General features: G+C 58.3%; 2 protein-coding genes across 2 annotated transcripts; one reads left to right on the top strand and one right to left on the bottom strand.

Moving 5' to 3' along the window:
* The first annotated feature begins 200 nt into the window (after nt 1-200).
* Ltc4s (leukotriene C4 synthase) lies at nt 201-2,294 on the top strand. The gene is made up of 5 exons (XM_059270441.1): nt 201-319; nt 1,334-1,433; nt 1,512-1,582; nt 1,668-1,749; nt 2,039-2,294. Exons 1-5 carry the CDS (start codon nt 232-234, stop codon nt 2,178-2,180), a joined length of 483 nt encoding a protein of 160 aa, XP_059126424.1. The 5' UTR covers nt 201-231; the 3' UTR covers nt 2,181-2,294.
* Nucleotides 2,295-3,600: 1,306 nt separating this feature from the next.
* On the bottom strand, nt 3,601-13,073 carry Mgat4b (alpha-1,3-mannosyl-glycoprotein 4-beta-N-acetylglucosaminyltransferase B). Its single transcript, XM_059270440.1, has 15 exons — nt 12,935-13,073; nt 7,866-8,051; nt 7,629-7,769; nt 7,407-7,540; nt 6,924-6,970; nt 6,533-6,646; nt 6,266-6,341; nt 6,004-6,118; nt 5,596-5,726; nt 5,350-5,457; nt 5,076-5,269; nt 4,571-4,649; nt 4,404-4,491; nt 4,211-4,323; nt 3,601-4,121 (listed from the first exon to the last, which is right to left on the bottom strand). Exons 1-15 carry the CDS (start codon nt 13,029-13,031, stop codon nt 4,098-4,100), a joined length of 1,647 nt encoding a protein of 548 aa, XP_059126423.1. The 5' UTR covers nt 13,032-13,073; the 3' UTR covers nt 3,601-4,097.
* Nucleotides 13,074-13,135: the final 62 nt, after the last annotated feature.

Raw genomic sequence — 13,135 nt, 5'->3', positions numbered from 1 at the left:
TTTATTTGGGACTGGGTGGACAGGAAACGTCCAATTACAAAGAACAATTGGAGGGAAGTGGCCAAGCTGTCCACAGCCCTGGTTTCTACCTTCCCAGCTTGGCCAGGCTTCCTGCCTCTGTGGATACAGTCATGTCCCCACCCTTCCCCGCCTCTACTGAGAAGGGGTGGAGAGGGCGCTCTCTTCCTCTCCTGGGCCAGCATCTGAGTAGCACACTGGCTGATAAGAACTATGCAGCTAACTCTGCCCGTGGCTGGTACCATGAAGGAAGACGTGGCTCTTCTGGCTACCGTTACCCTCTTGGGAGTTCTGTTGCAAGGTGGGTTGGCTCCTGTCTGGGAGGTGGGTGGATGTTATACCCATAGGCCTGCTTTTGGCCTTCGGGCCCTTGGGGTAGGGAATGGGGATGCTGGCAGCCCTGAGCCCAGGCCTGGGTGGAAGACAGGAGACTTCTGTGTGCCAAAGTCCAAACTCTTCAAGAGCTACTGGAGTCTTGGGTGTCAAAGGGCCTGCGTCCCGGCTAAGGGACCAAGACCTCCTGGAGTGGAGAAGTCGTCCCGAAGGAGGGTCTGCCAGGGAGCAGTGGAAAATGTGCACGGGTGAACACTAGAGTGTCCAATCAAGGGGGATTGTGCACAATCAAGGGACCAGCTGAAGGATGGTAAAGATTGCTGAGGGGTCACTGAGGAAAGCCTGCCTTGTGGTGGGGGCTGGCATCTGCTTGGAAGTATGATGAATAGCAGGATAGCTATTTAGATTGGGAGAGTCCTTATTACAACCATCTGGAGCAGGGTATCTGCCAGAGTTAGGGCTGGGCCTATGATGTCTAAACAGAGAAACTCAGACAAGAGTTTATGCTATTATTTGGTGGCACTGAGACCCAAGCATGAGTGACTCTGGCCTGAGGCAGGGTCCCTTCTGGCTGACTCTGTAGGAGGGAAACCAGGGTCCCTTAGCCACAGGACGTGTGCTTCCTGTTCCTTGTGCCAATTCTGTCCTAGGACACTGGCTACTCAGGGATTTTTTTTTTTTTTTTAATGGGGGGTCCAGACCTGCAGAACGGGAGGTGAGCATTTGCCTGTGCTTTGCAAGTCAAATAGTTCAGAAGTCTCCTGGGGCTCCTCCCACCGACAGGTGTTACTGGAGCGTGCATCACCCGAGCCAACCCTCAGGCGGGCTGGGCCTCTCCAGTGATCATCGCTGATGGGGCAGGTCGGAGGAGGGAGTTAGAAGGGAGTCGCTCAGCGAGAGGCAGGGAAAAGGAAACTAGGGGACCGGGCCTGCCCCAGGTATGGGGGCGCCACACCTAACCTCCACATCCCCACGGCCGTAGCCTACTTCTCCCTGCAGGTGATCTCTGCGCGCAGGGCTTTCCATGTGTCGCCGCCACTCACTTCTGGACCTCCCGAGTTCGAGCGCGTCTTCCGAGCCCAGTGAGTGGGGCTGGTCCGGGAGGGTTCGGGTGTGTCAGCCCAGCCCGACCGCGCGCTCACCCAGCCCGCCCCACGCAGGGTGAACTGCAGCGAGTACTTCCCGCTGTTCCTCGCCACGCTCTGGGTCGCCGGCATCTTCTTCCATGAAGGTGCGGGACAGCGCGGGGGCGCGCTCGGGGGGTGGCCCTCGGGTGGCGGGCGCGCGTGTTCACCGCGCTGCCTCGCCTTCCGCAGGCGCCGCAGCTCTGTGCGGACTGTTCTACCTGTTCGCGCGCCTCCGCTACTTCCAGGGATACGCACGCTCGGCGCAGCTCAGGTAACTCGGGCCGGACTTCCGGGGAAGCGCGGCAAGGGAGGGTCACTTCCGGACGCGGCTCCATGGGTGGGAGGCGGTGATCGGCGGTAGAGGACCGGTGGAAAGAGACGGCCTTTGGGGACCGCAGGTGGGCGGACCTAACCCAAGGGAGCCGGTCCAGTCCGGCGGAGGAGGGGCCTGAGCCTGCGGGGCGGGCCTAGCACGGTGGGGCGGAGTCTGGGTCTGTGGGGGCGGGGCCTAGCTCTCGGGGCGGGGCCTTGGCTCGACTCCCGCTGAGCTCTGCCCGCAGGCTGGCTCCTCTGTACGCAAGCGCACGCGCGCTCTGGCTGTTAGTGGCCATGGCTGCGCTGGGCTTGCTGGTGCATTTCCTCCCCGGCACGCTACGGGCAGCGCTCTTCAGACGGCTCCAGGCGCTCCTGCAAATGGCCTGAGGCGAAGTACCTCCGAGTCAGCGCAACTGGAGAAGAGCTTCGAGCAAAATGCAGGGGTGCCGGCCTCCGAATCCCAGTTTCCTAATTAAAGTTCCCACGATGGTCCCGCCTACATTCTCTGGGTTAGAGAAGGTTGCTTACCAAGGGCTGTAAACCCTGGAGGGCCCCAGCCACCGACAGATGCAGCCAGGCTTTGGGAAGCGGCGTGGGCCGGCTTGGATTCGAGTTTCTCTCACTATCGCCTCCTCTAGACAGCGACTTGCCTGCGCGGCTACCTCTGCCGCGACATTTATTTCCAGAGATAGCCACCCTTCACCCTCCTTTCTGTGCTCGGGGCTCTCCTTTCTCTCCGGCTGAGCCTCAGCTGCCGAATCATGTACACCCGAATCCTCTACACCCAGCCCCGACTTCACAACTAGAACCAGTTGATCTTTCCCCAGATGAGAACTGGGTCCTGTTATCTCCAACATCAGTTGGGTGTAGGTGTTCAGGACACCCCTGCAGAGGCCTGCAGAGCAGTGAGCACCAGAAATGCAGTCAGTGAGACATTCTCTCAAGGAGACCTCAGGGTGCTTGAGGGTCTGACTTGGGGAAGGCCTACTGACCAAACATCTCTAAATGACTTTATCCTAGCCGGCCAGCGAAAATACTTCTCAAACAGCTCCAACAGTGTGGGCAGAGGCCCTGAGGTGGGTGGAGATGGTCCACTTATTTTAGAGAAGGCCATAGTATGAGCCAGGTGATTGCGGTTCACGGTTGTAATCCCAGTACTTGGGAAGCTGCGGCAATGTCTCAACCCCTCTGCTACCCCCAACTCCTGCCCCTGCCACACACATACCACGATCCTATTATTTGAGACCAGGGGAGGAGCAGGGAGAAAGATACTGAGGACCACCGTGAAAGTGTGTGTGTGTGTGTGTGTGTGTGTGTGTGTGTGTGTGTGTGTGTAGAAACCAACAGACAGTTGGCCAACACCTCCCCCAACTGAGGCACTCAGGGATTCAGGTCTTTACAATAGTTAGGGTGGGTAATGTGATGCCAGCCCAAGATGACACGAGAACACTTTGGAAGGGGATTCCTATAGAATAGGTAGGTACAACTTTGGGTGCATGAAACCCCCAGTTACTGACTGAGTGGCCAAGACCTTCCTGCTAAGTGGGAATGAGACCGTGTTGAGGTGTGCCAACACTGCACTGGGACATTTCACATGGTAAAAAGGGGGTTTGGGACTCCCTGGCACGACAGAGGTCAAAGTCACCTTCACCAAGTAGCCAGCCAGCACTGGATGAGAGTCTCCCAGCATAGGTGAGCTCCCCCAGTCCCCGCCATCAGCATGTTTTGGGAACCCACGGGGATAGGCCAAATACAGACAGGCAGACATGCAAGTGCCTGGCCAGAACATGCACCTATGAGGCATACACTTCATTAACCCTTTATTACAAGTCACGCTCTTATAGAAGTATATGCGAACTTACGTGAAAAAATCAAATGTATCCAAGAATAAAAAACACAGCACATAAAGTAGTGTATGCATTCCAGTGTTCGCGCCGCACAAAGCGGGCGCCCAAGAAAAAGCTCTTCTAAAATGGCCTGGCTCAAGCCGACTGGCCAGGGGCAAACGGTTCGGTTCGGTTCGGTTCGGTTCTTTTTGGGCGGCAGCAGGCCGGCCCTCAGGCACAGTGTGGGGGCCGCTTGCCTCCTCCAGCGGCCCGGCGCAGCACCAGCTTCTGGGGCCTCCGGGCCAGCGGTGGACCCCAGGCCAGCCCGAGCCGCCTTCCAGGCAGAACCCTTCAGGTGCAGTGGATATGCCTGGTCCTTTGGGGCGGCAGCGGCGGCGGCAGCAGCAGCAGCAGCAGCAACACCCTTGGAACCGTGGGCTCCAGAGCCGGCCACGGAGCACCCTTGGAAGCCTTCCATTTAGTCGGCCTTTTTCAGAAAGATCTGCAAGAGTCAGGCTCAGGATGAGCAGGTGCCCTGGGGCTTCTTATGGTCTAGAGGCTGGTCCCATCACTGTGCCCAGCCGATCTCACCTCACTCAAGATGACCCACACTGGAGAGTCAGTCTGGATGGAGAGGCGCAGTGCTTCCAGGGGCCCAAAGGCAGGATCCACTTCTCCTTCAGCTACACCCTTGTAGAAGGAGCCTGTGGGAGGGCAGTACTTAGAGGTAAAAATCAAAAGCCACACCCAAAAGCCCAGCCCACACAGGCCCTGCCCTACTCACCGATCTGGAGGTAACCATCAGGGCTCCTAGGGTACCGGAGAGTGGCTGAGCGGCCCTCCTGAAGGGCCTCCTTCTCTGACTGCGGGTTCTGGGGGCAAAGCAGCAGGGCTGGAGTGTCTGGCCAGAAGGGGGCAGCCTCAGCTCTCACCCATACCCGCCATACTCACGTCAAAGGGCAACACCTCCACGGAAGTGTTGAAGAGTTTATCTTCTGGGTGCTCAATGTTCCCGCTGCGGAAGAAGAACCTACAGGAGCCAAGCAGGCTGGTGAGCTGTGGTAAAGGTGAGGTACTGCCCAGGCATACTGCCCAGGTCCAGCAGAGAGGCCATGCCTGAGCTAGAAACTATTAGGGGCCTCCAGGTGCTGGGGGAGGTTTGGCACCATCTTGGACAGTCCACAGGCCGTGCAAGGCAGCCAGGGCCTTACCCTGAGGCTGTGGTGATGGCTATCACTGAGTCCCTAGAGATCCGCCTGCCTTAGTCCTCCCAAGGTAGTTAGAACTATTATGGGTAGTGCTTTTCAATAAGGAAACTGAGCCAGGGTGGGGCTAGTTGATGATGAGGGCAGATAATTCCCTCAGGGATCGTAGAAGGGGTACCTAAAGACCCAGAGATACACGCCGAGGCCTCTAGCTGGTGTTCACCCTGTCCCCTTTCCCAGGGAGCACTGACCGCTCAAGGCGCAGCGGCTGGAAGAAGCGGAAGCGGATGAAGTCTCCTGCGGCAGGTGTGAAGGCCCAGAAGAAGTCCTCTCGCAGGTAGGCCTTCTCCAGGGTGAAATGCTGGTACGTCTTGAGGCTTGTGCTCACCTCCGCTGGGGGGTTGACATGCTCCTTCCGTAGGGCGTGCTTTCCAAAATCTTTATCCTAGAGAGGAACAGCAGGCATCAGGGCCATCCTCCAGTCCTGTCTCCACTGCTCTGTCCCGACCCTGGGGCACACCCCACCTTCAGTTTCTGGATCTTGCCCGCCAGTGAGGAGTGAGTGCCCACGTGCTGGAAGAGGGACGGCTTGAAGCGGATCCGAAGGTTGGCCTTCTGCCGGTCACAATGTTTCTGTGAACCGAGAGTGACACCTTAGGGTTCCGCTCAGTCCAGACCCCAAGCAGTGTCCATCCTCCCTTGCCACAGAGGCACAGCCAGGGACAGTGTGAGCTGGCAGCATCTGCGCTGGTTCAAGTACCCCCTGCTCACCGCATCTTTCTCAGGGTTGCAGACTTTCACCCACAGGATGTGGTCCAGAAGCCAGTCGATGGGCTTGTCTCGGTAGAACATAAGGATGAACTCTACAATCAGGCTCAGATCCAGTGACTTGAACATCTTCCCTGAGGGCAGGAGTCAGGAAAAAGGGCTCTGAGTGGAAAGCACTTCTTCACCCCGGTGGGGGCCGATGTACTACCCACAGCAAACCTTGTGGGCCCAAGAAGACGGGGCAGGGCTGGGGACCCTCGGACATCCTCATACAAAGGGCACTTCCACAAAGGCTCACTAGCAAGGTACTGGGGCTGAGATGGTAGATGAAGGGGCACAGGCGGGACTGAAGGGCTGTCATCTGGCTAGTGGGACCAGCACAGGGGGTGGGGTGGGGGTGGGGTGGCCTACCAATGAAGCCCAGCTGGGAGAACTCCAGGATCATCCAGTCCTCAGAGGGCTGCTGGAGGGCAAAGTTCTTCATAGTGCTCAAGTAGCTGGGCTTGGCTATGATGTCATCCTCCAGCTGCACAGGGAGCAACAGTAAGGGGCTGGGACTCAGGACTGACACGGGGCAGAAGTGGGGTCCCTCACCCAAGTGTGGCCATGTGCAGAGTAGGCAAGGTCAAGGTCAAACAGGTTCAGGTGGGCAGGAGAAAAACTTCTGGCTGACCTGCACATAGTAGATGCCTTTGGACTGCGCGTACATCATGAGGAAGCAGTAATCGAGGTTCTGTTTGGTCCTCCACCTATGGGCCAGGGGCAGGCGCTTCAGAAGCAGAGACAACTCCACCTCCAGTAGACTACCACAGAGAAGCCACTGAGGCAGCTAGGACCCACCCTGCCCACTCCCCACCCCACCCACCAGACAGGGTCCTCCAAAGAGACATTGACAGTGGCCTAGCACCAACAGACTGCTGGGAGCACTGAGCATAAGTACCTGACTCTCTCCTTGGGGTCCCCAAAGGACTCTCGAAGGCGGGAGAAGTCAGGGTAGAAGTGAGGGGAAGGGGAGATGACTTCCAGGAGCCCAGAATGGATCTCTGTGGGGAACCTAGGTGAGGGAAGGTTCAGTGGGTGTGCAGTCTCCAGGGGCAAAAGAAGGCTGGAAGCTCTCCAGACCCTCCCTGGCCCAGAGAGCTCACTAAGCAGACATCCTCCTCCACTAGCCTCCTGAGGCACTGGGGCTCCAGAAGGGCGAGGGCCCTCACACACTCTCACACACTTTAACAGAGAAGGGAAGCCCCTCCCCACACAAGGCAGATCTCCTTAGGGGAGGCAGGCATCCGATGCCCTCCCTCCAGCAACCTTTCCTGGTTGCTGGTACTCACAAGGCCTTGATGTTTTCTGTCACTGCCGAGGTGTACTGTGGGTCAGTCTGTGGAAAGACCACGTACACTTAGCTTAGCTACCACCCCAAATGGTCTGGAAGGGGGAGAAGCAGGAGTGGGAGCTTCAGATGTCCTCACATATAGGAGTGACTTCCTGTCTTGAGAGATGGGGGGCTGAGCCTGGCTGTGGTCACAGTTACCTCAGAAAATAGCCTTTTGAGATACTGAGTCCCGGGCCAGAGGTGTGGGGTGAAGGGAACCAGATAACTAGTGTCTCCACAAGGGGGCGCAAAGATTCATCTTTCTTTTGAACTTTTTGTCTTGATCCATTTGTGAATGAAACTAATGACTGCAATTCTGATTGTGTCCCCGTCCTCCCGCCCCGCCCCCGTGCCGTTCTGTCTGTAGTTCTCTTTTCTGGTGGATTGCTCCTGTGTGTCTTCCCCTTCGTGTCCCTGTATCCCCAGGCCCTGGGCCACTCGCCTCGGCGATCAGCACCACGATGACCGAGTCTTCCTTCTCCTGCGGGCTCAGCTCCGAGATGAGCGAGTGCAATGTGTCAGTCAGGTACGAGTGCACCTCGCGCCTCACGCTTGGAATGCCCATCACCACGGACACTGCAGGGGCGCGGAGGGGTGACACTGGACAGGGCTCCGGGGACAGCCTCTCTGCCCGCCTCTCGCCCCTCCCGGGCCACGCCCATACCTCCGGTGCGACCCTGGCCCACCCGCACTGCGGGCTGCAGACTGCTCTCCTTGGCCAGCAGGTGCGGCAGATGGTGGAAGACCGTGGGCAGATGAAGCACGTGCCTGTGCGAGACGTTCCACGGCTTCAGTCTCGGATCCTCTGGGTGGTGGGGAAAGGGGCAGGTCAGATTTTGCTCGGCCTGAAAACAGCCCAGCTCTTGCAGACCACCATCCACCCCATCCCGCAGGAGCTCACCAGTTAGGCGGCCCCAGGTGCGATTGCCCTCTCCGTCCCGCAGCGCCTGCCTCTCGGACACTGCCCTCTTGATCTCGTCCAGCACCAGGTTTAGCTCCTTGGAGCGCTTCAGGCTCTCCTGCTCGGCCGCGTGCAAACGGTCTCTCAGTGCCAGAAACTCACGCTGGTAAATATCCACCACGTCACCTGGTGGGGAGCAGGGGGGTGACACACACAGGCTAACATCAGGGAACAAGCTGATTGTGCAACAGCACACCGGCCACACCACAACTATGGGGCACATACCAGTTGATGTGAAGTTACACAGATGCTCACCCTGGGGTTGAAAAGCCCCCAGCAAGAGGACTAGCGGTCAGTACTCTCCCCACCCAGTTATCTCATCCTTTAATGTATCCAAGGTAGGAAGGTGGTATGACCACCTCCCAGTCCTAGAGGGTAGTCCTAAGCACAGATTGGAACAGCCTCAGACTGAACCCTCCCCACCCACGGGCTCCCAAAGTCCCCTCTTGCTTTTGCAGACTGTACCCCTTGCTGGGAGTCAGATACCCAGAGTCCCATTCAGGGCACAAGGACACAGCCCTTCCTAAGGAGCTCCTAAAGCCCAGCCTTCTGCCTCTCTCCTACCTTCCCTTCAAGGCTGAGATGACAGACAGCCCCATCCTTAAGGCTCCATTCAGCCAGCCTCCCCAGACTCTAGCCCTAAGGTCTGAGTCTAGCTGGGCACAGGCCCTGTGACTGTGTGTTCCTGCAGGGTGTGTGTGTGTGTGGTATGAGTGTGGTGGCGGTAGGCTGCTCTTCACGCATGGTTGTCCCTAAATCGTTCACTCACTGGGTTCTTTCCACCTCACACCCACCCAGAGCCCAGGCCACCTCCATGTTCAGATCAACAGATGAAGCTGACTAGCCCCGGGGTTGCTCAAGTAGTCCACAGCAGGAGCCCCAACCACGGATGGCCTGTGTGCTAGGCTTGGGTCGCCTAGAAGGGTCTGTCTGCCATCCCGAGGAGAACGGTCTGACTCTCAGCTATACCACAGAGCCGGCAGCAGCTGGACCCCTATGATAGGAGGGGTGCGGGGGTGATTGGGACTCTGAGGGGAGCTGCCTGAGGGTGGAGGAGAGTCCCCAGGGTGAGAAACACCTGGCTCCAGAGGTCTGGCAGGGATCAACAGTGAGAGGGATCAGCAGCATCTCCCTGGCTAGGGGCCAGCAGCTCCTGCCAGCCTGGGCACTGAAGGCCTTTGCCTGGCTGCCTTTTGGCCTCTTTATTTGCTATCACATACACCCCCTCTCCTTTGTCAGCTTCTGCACAGGCCCATTTCTTCTGTGCGAATCCCACATCATCTGGCCTAGCCTTCAAGGCCTTCTCTCTGAGTCTAGGAAGCCTTTCCAAATCCCATCCCATCCCCAGGCATCAAATTCTTGGTGGGCAGACAGCCCCAGAAGGTGGGGTGAGTTACCCCTTGAGCCTGTAAACCAAAGGTGAGGTTCAAGGCGAGGGAGTCATTTCAGGACATGCTTCCTCCTCAACCAGGGCAGAGACCTATGTGCTACTTGGGTCGAAGGGAGGAGCGCGGAGGAAAAGGGAGAGCCTCGGAGACAGAAGAGTCAAGTGGATTCCGTTGAGGCATCCCTTACCCGAGGAGCCCCCCCACACCCAGTATTGTGCCCTGTCTTACCCAGGGCTAAAGTCCCAGGCCACACCCAGGCTTAGGTACAGCCCCGAAGGGGGAGGAAGAGGGAGTCAAGTTACAGGATCTGTGAGACTCAGAGCTGGGCTCAGGGGCCAGGTTACCCTGGAAACCTGACCCTTGAACACTGAGAACCCACCTCCAATCTCACCCTCCCAGCACTGGGCTATACCAACAACAGACAGGGTTGAGGGTTAGTGGTGCCCAGGCCGGCGGAGACAGCCAGGGTGGTGGTTCACAGTGGCCTAGACAGACAGGTGCCTCCCCTCAGCCTGGAAGGGAAGCCCCTGCCTTCCCCTCACAGTGGAGCTAAGGGGCAGCCTATGCCACTGGCAGTGTCCCAAGCAGCCCTGAGGTGGGGCCATGGAAGGGGACAGGGGAAGTAATAGCGATCTGTGACACTTGTGTGCGCTTCCACCAGACCTACTCTGCTCTGGAAGTAAGCCAAGCTCTCTTACATTAGACTCCCTCAGGTAGGTCATGGTGGGTGGCACTTCCCTGAACCATCCTGATCAGCAAGGCCCTGGGCACAGCTGGATCCCTATCCTGGCCGCCCTTCCTACGGCCTGTTCTTCAACTGTTTACCAGCAAGTCATGGGCCCCTTGGGTTCCTGGGCCTGGCTGCTGTCCACACACCAGCCGTCATCTCTCTGAACACTCCACAGGACCTTCCCTTTAGTGGCCCACCATGCTTTGCTGGCCCTGTTCTGCCTGGCGTTGCTTCCTGTAAGAGCCCGGTGATCTATTCCCAGGTCTACTGACTGGGGGGGTCCCCTCTGTCCTTGTACCCTTTAAATCCAGAATCTGAAGCTGTGTAATTGCCTCCCTGTGGGTTGTTCTTAAAGTGAGGGGCTTGACTAGATCATCCTGGCACCCCACACCTTCAGTGGGCTGGGTAATGAGGTAGGTTGGTGATGGGGGCCTGGGGAGTCTTTGGTCTCTCCGGGTGCGTGGAGCAGGTCAGGATAGGGCTTCCTGGGAAGCAGAGGATCCTGGCTTCCATCCACACTTTCCTAGCCCAGGGAAGCAGGATGGAGCTGGCCCAGAGGTGGACAGCAGCGGTGGTCATACCATAATAGATTATACTGGCTGTAGGACCCGCGATGCTCTGCAAGCAGGATCATTAAATATGTCCCGAGGCCCACAAACCACAATATCTTGGCAGAGGAAACAGATTTCAGAGCCAAGCTGGGGTACAAACTTTGTACACTGTGCAGAGAAGGGGAAACAGGCTCGGGGCCATAGGAGGATGCCAAGCCTAGGCAAAGGTCTGCTATGGACCTGCAAGAAGGTAGGGGCAGAGGTGGAGAGTGGCAGGTGTCCACTGTCTCCAGGTTTTGTAGCCTCCAAGGACTCTAGGAGATGAAGGGTCCATCACTGCTATCCAGTCCAGTGAGAGGGTAAGCCTGGGCACTGAGGAGGGGTCTGCAGCTCTGTCTCTCCTCAGGTGCAAGCTCAGCAGCCGCTTGGCTGAGGTTATAGTTTGATTCCTGCATGATTCCTGCATGATTCCTGCATGTCTGGCTGCTTCAACAGAGAGAGCCGAGGCTGCACTTGAACCTGGGTTCTGAACCCTGGGTGCATCTGGCCAAGTCCGAGTCCTTCCCATTCTTAACCCAGGCTTCTAGGGTGACCCCTGCTCCTGCTGTTTCCCTTCCTCTCTGGCTCTCTGCCTACATCCTCCCTTCCGGTTCTTCTGCCTTTCCCTGAAGTACTGGGCCCTCTCCTGAGCCCTATACCCTCTGCAAACTGGAAGCCAGCTCCGATCTAGTGGCTGACTGGCTGAGTATGGCTTCACTGTGAGCTTGCTACTGAGCAGTCTGCATGGAAGAATGAGAAGGATTCACGGCCCCGATTCCTGACTTCCAGACACCTGGCCTGGCTGGACACCCTTGGAAACAATACAGCCCCTGGACAGGGGTGGCCCTCTCCATGGCACAGGCTCCAGGGCTTGCTGTCCCTCAGGAAGAAGAACTCTGCACCTGAGCCCCACCCTTCTCTGGCTCTCTTGCTCCCCAGGTCCCCAGAGTGCCAGTCTCAGAGTGGTGACTCCCTCAGGAGGTGTCTTGACATCAGATGGGGACATGTGACGGTTGTAGGAAGCACACATTGCCTAACTGAGGATGAGACACAAGGGCTAATGGCCCTACCCACAATGGGACAAGCCGGTCCGAGTTCTTCAGACATGGCTCCACTACAGTCTCCATGGCCTTTCATGGCCACTCTGCCAAGGACTGAAAATGTATCCTCCTGAGTGACATACCCTACCTCCAGAGAACTCCACCTTGGCCATACCCTTTCCTGATAGCTCATCCCATCCCACAGCCTCTGCCCTGACCACGCTCTCTCTGTGTCAGGCTCTAGGGAATCTCTCCTCAGAGTTCCTGGCTTGTGATTCTCTCAAGGCCAACCCAGGCCTCCACCAGCACAGGACAAGTCCTAGAGAAGGCTGGGCTGGCCTGGGCTGGCAGGAGCCTGGTGTCGTGAGCTGGACTTTCCCCATACCTCCTTCCCCAGACTCATTTAGCATCACCTTGGGCAACAGAAAGCCTGTCTGAGGGAGGGAGAGGGCTAACTTGCCTCAGCCTGACATGACAGGAAGACCAGAAGGCAGGAAGGAAGGAAGGAAGCAGCTTTTCCAAGAGCCTCCTGTGTTCAGGCTGGGTGGATCATGGCCTCTGAGATCCTCAGTTCCCGGTCAGCTCAAACCACTCAGGCTAGCTCAGAACTCCTGACAGTGCTAGGGCCTTGTACCCCTCTACTCCCAAGAGGACAGGCCAGCCTGCCCAAGCTTCAAAGGTGTATCAGGGAGCTGAGGTGAGCCAAGGAAACCCCACAAGATGATCACGTATCAGGGCTCCTGGGCTAGCTGATCAGGAGGCCCTCCAGAGGAGTCCTGGGGCTCGGTGCCATGGAGAAGGCTGTAGGCCTCCAGGGAGCAGCACTCACAGGGGCAAGGCTGCAGCGGGGCACAGTAGTGGATGAGGCAGGAGGATGGATGCCTTGGCTGTAGCTCCTCACCTGCCTCAACCACACTGCGCCTGCTCTTGTCCAAGAGCCTGCGGTGGGTTCTCTGGGTCCACCTGATCACAGCTGCCTCTGTGACCTTGTGTCTCTGCCCCTCTATGTGGTAACTCCGTAGGTCTGTCTTTAACTTGCCAGTGGGAGCGCCCGCCCCTGGCATGGGCTAACCGCAGGCAGAGAGGCCAGTCCCGAGCGCCACACGGAGAGGACGGGGAACCGGTCACCGCTCGCCCTCCTCGGCCCGGCGGGACCGGGGGATTTCGCTAGGGCAGCAGCAAACAAGTGGGGCGAGGATGGGAGGGGCTCAGGTGCCCCGGGTGCGGGCCTGCGCGGGCGGCGACGGGGTGGGGGGCTCACCTTTCTGGCCGCTGAGCGCCGCGTACCAGGAGAGCGACAGGAAGGCGCACAAGCAGAAGAGCAGCAGCGTCAGGAAGGTGCCATTGCGGAGCCTCATCTCCCCCGGTGCGCGGCGGGCGCCGGCGGGGCCGAGGCCGCATGGCCCGGGGGACCGGGGCCGGGGCGCGGGGGCCGGGAGGCGGCGGGGGCCCCGGCCCCGGA

The sequence above is a fragment of the Peromyscus eremicus genome, chromosome 8a (assembly GCF_949786415.1).
Source record: "Peromyscus eremicus chromosome 8a, PerEre_H2_v1, whole genome shotgun sequence".
Taxonomy (NCBI): Eukaryota; Metazoa; Chordata; class Mammalia; order Rodentia; family Cricetidae; genus Peromyscus; species Peromyscus eremicus.
The sequence above is the reverse complement of the archived record's forward strand: the minus strand, read 5'-3'. Positions and strand labels throughout refer to the sequence as shown.

What these genes read in the sequence shown, in the direction of transcription:
- Ltc4s (XM_059270441.1), top strand. Translation starts at nt 232, where the DNA reads ATGCAGCTAACTCTGCCCGTGGCTGGTACCATGAAGGAAGACGTGGCT. An exon ending in CTTGGGAGTTCTGTTGCAAG is followed by an intron (nt 320 to 1,333) that starts GTGGGTTGGCTC and finishes CCACGGCCGTAG; the next exon opens with CCTACTTCTCCCTGCAGGTG. An exon ending in CGGCATCTTCTTCCATGAAG is followed by an intron (nt 1,583 to 1,667) that starts GTGCGGGACAGC and finishes CGCCTTCCGCAG; the next exon opens with GCGCCGCAGCTCTGTGCGGA.
- Mgat4b (XM_059270440.1), bottom strand. Translation starts at nt 13,031, where the DNA reads ATGAGGCTCCGCAATGGCACCTTCCTGACGCTGCTGCTCTTCTGCTTG. An exon ending in ACAGAAAACATCAAGGCCTT is followed by an intron (nt 6,647 to 6,923) that starts GTGAGTACCAGC and finishes TCCCTCACCTAG; the next exon opens with GTTCCCCACAGAGATCCATT. An exon ending in GACCCCAAGGAGAGAGTCAG is followed by an intron (nt 6,342 to 6,532) that starts GTACTTATGCTC and finishes CCTGGCCCATAG; the next exon opens with GTGGAGGACCAAACAGAACC.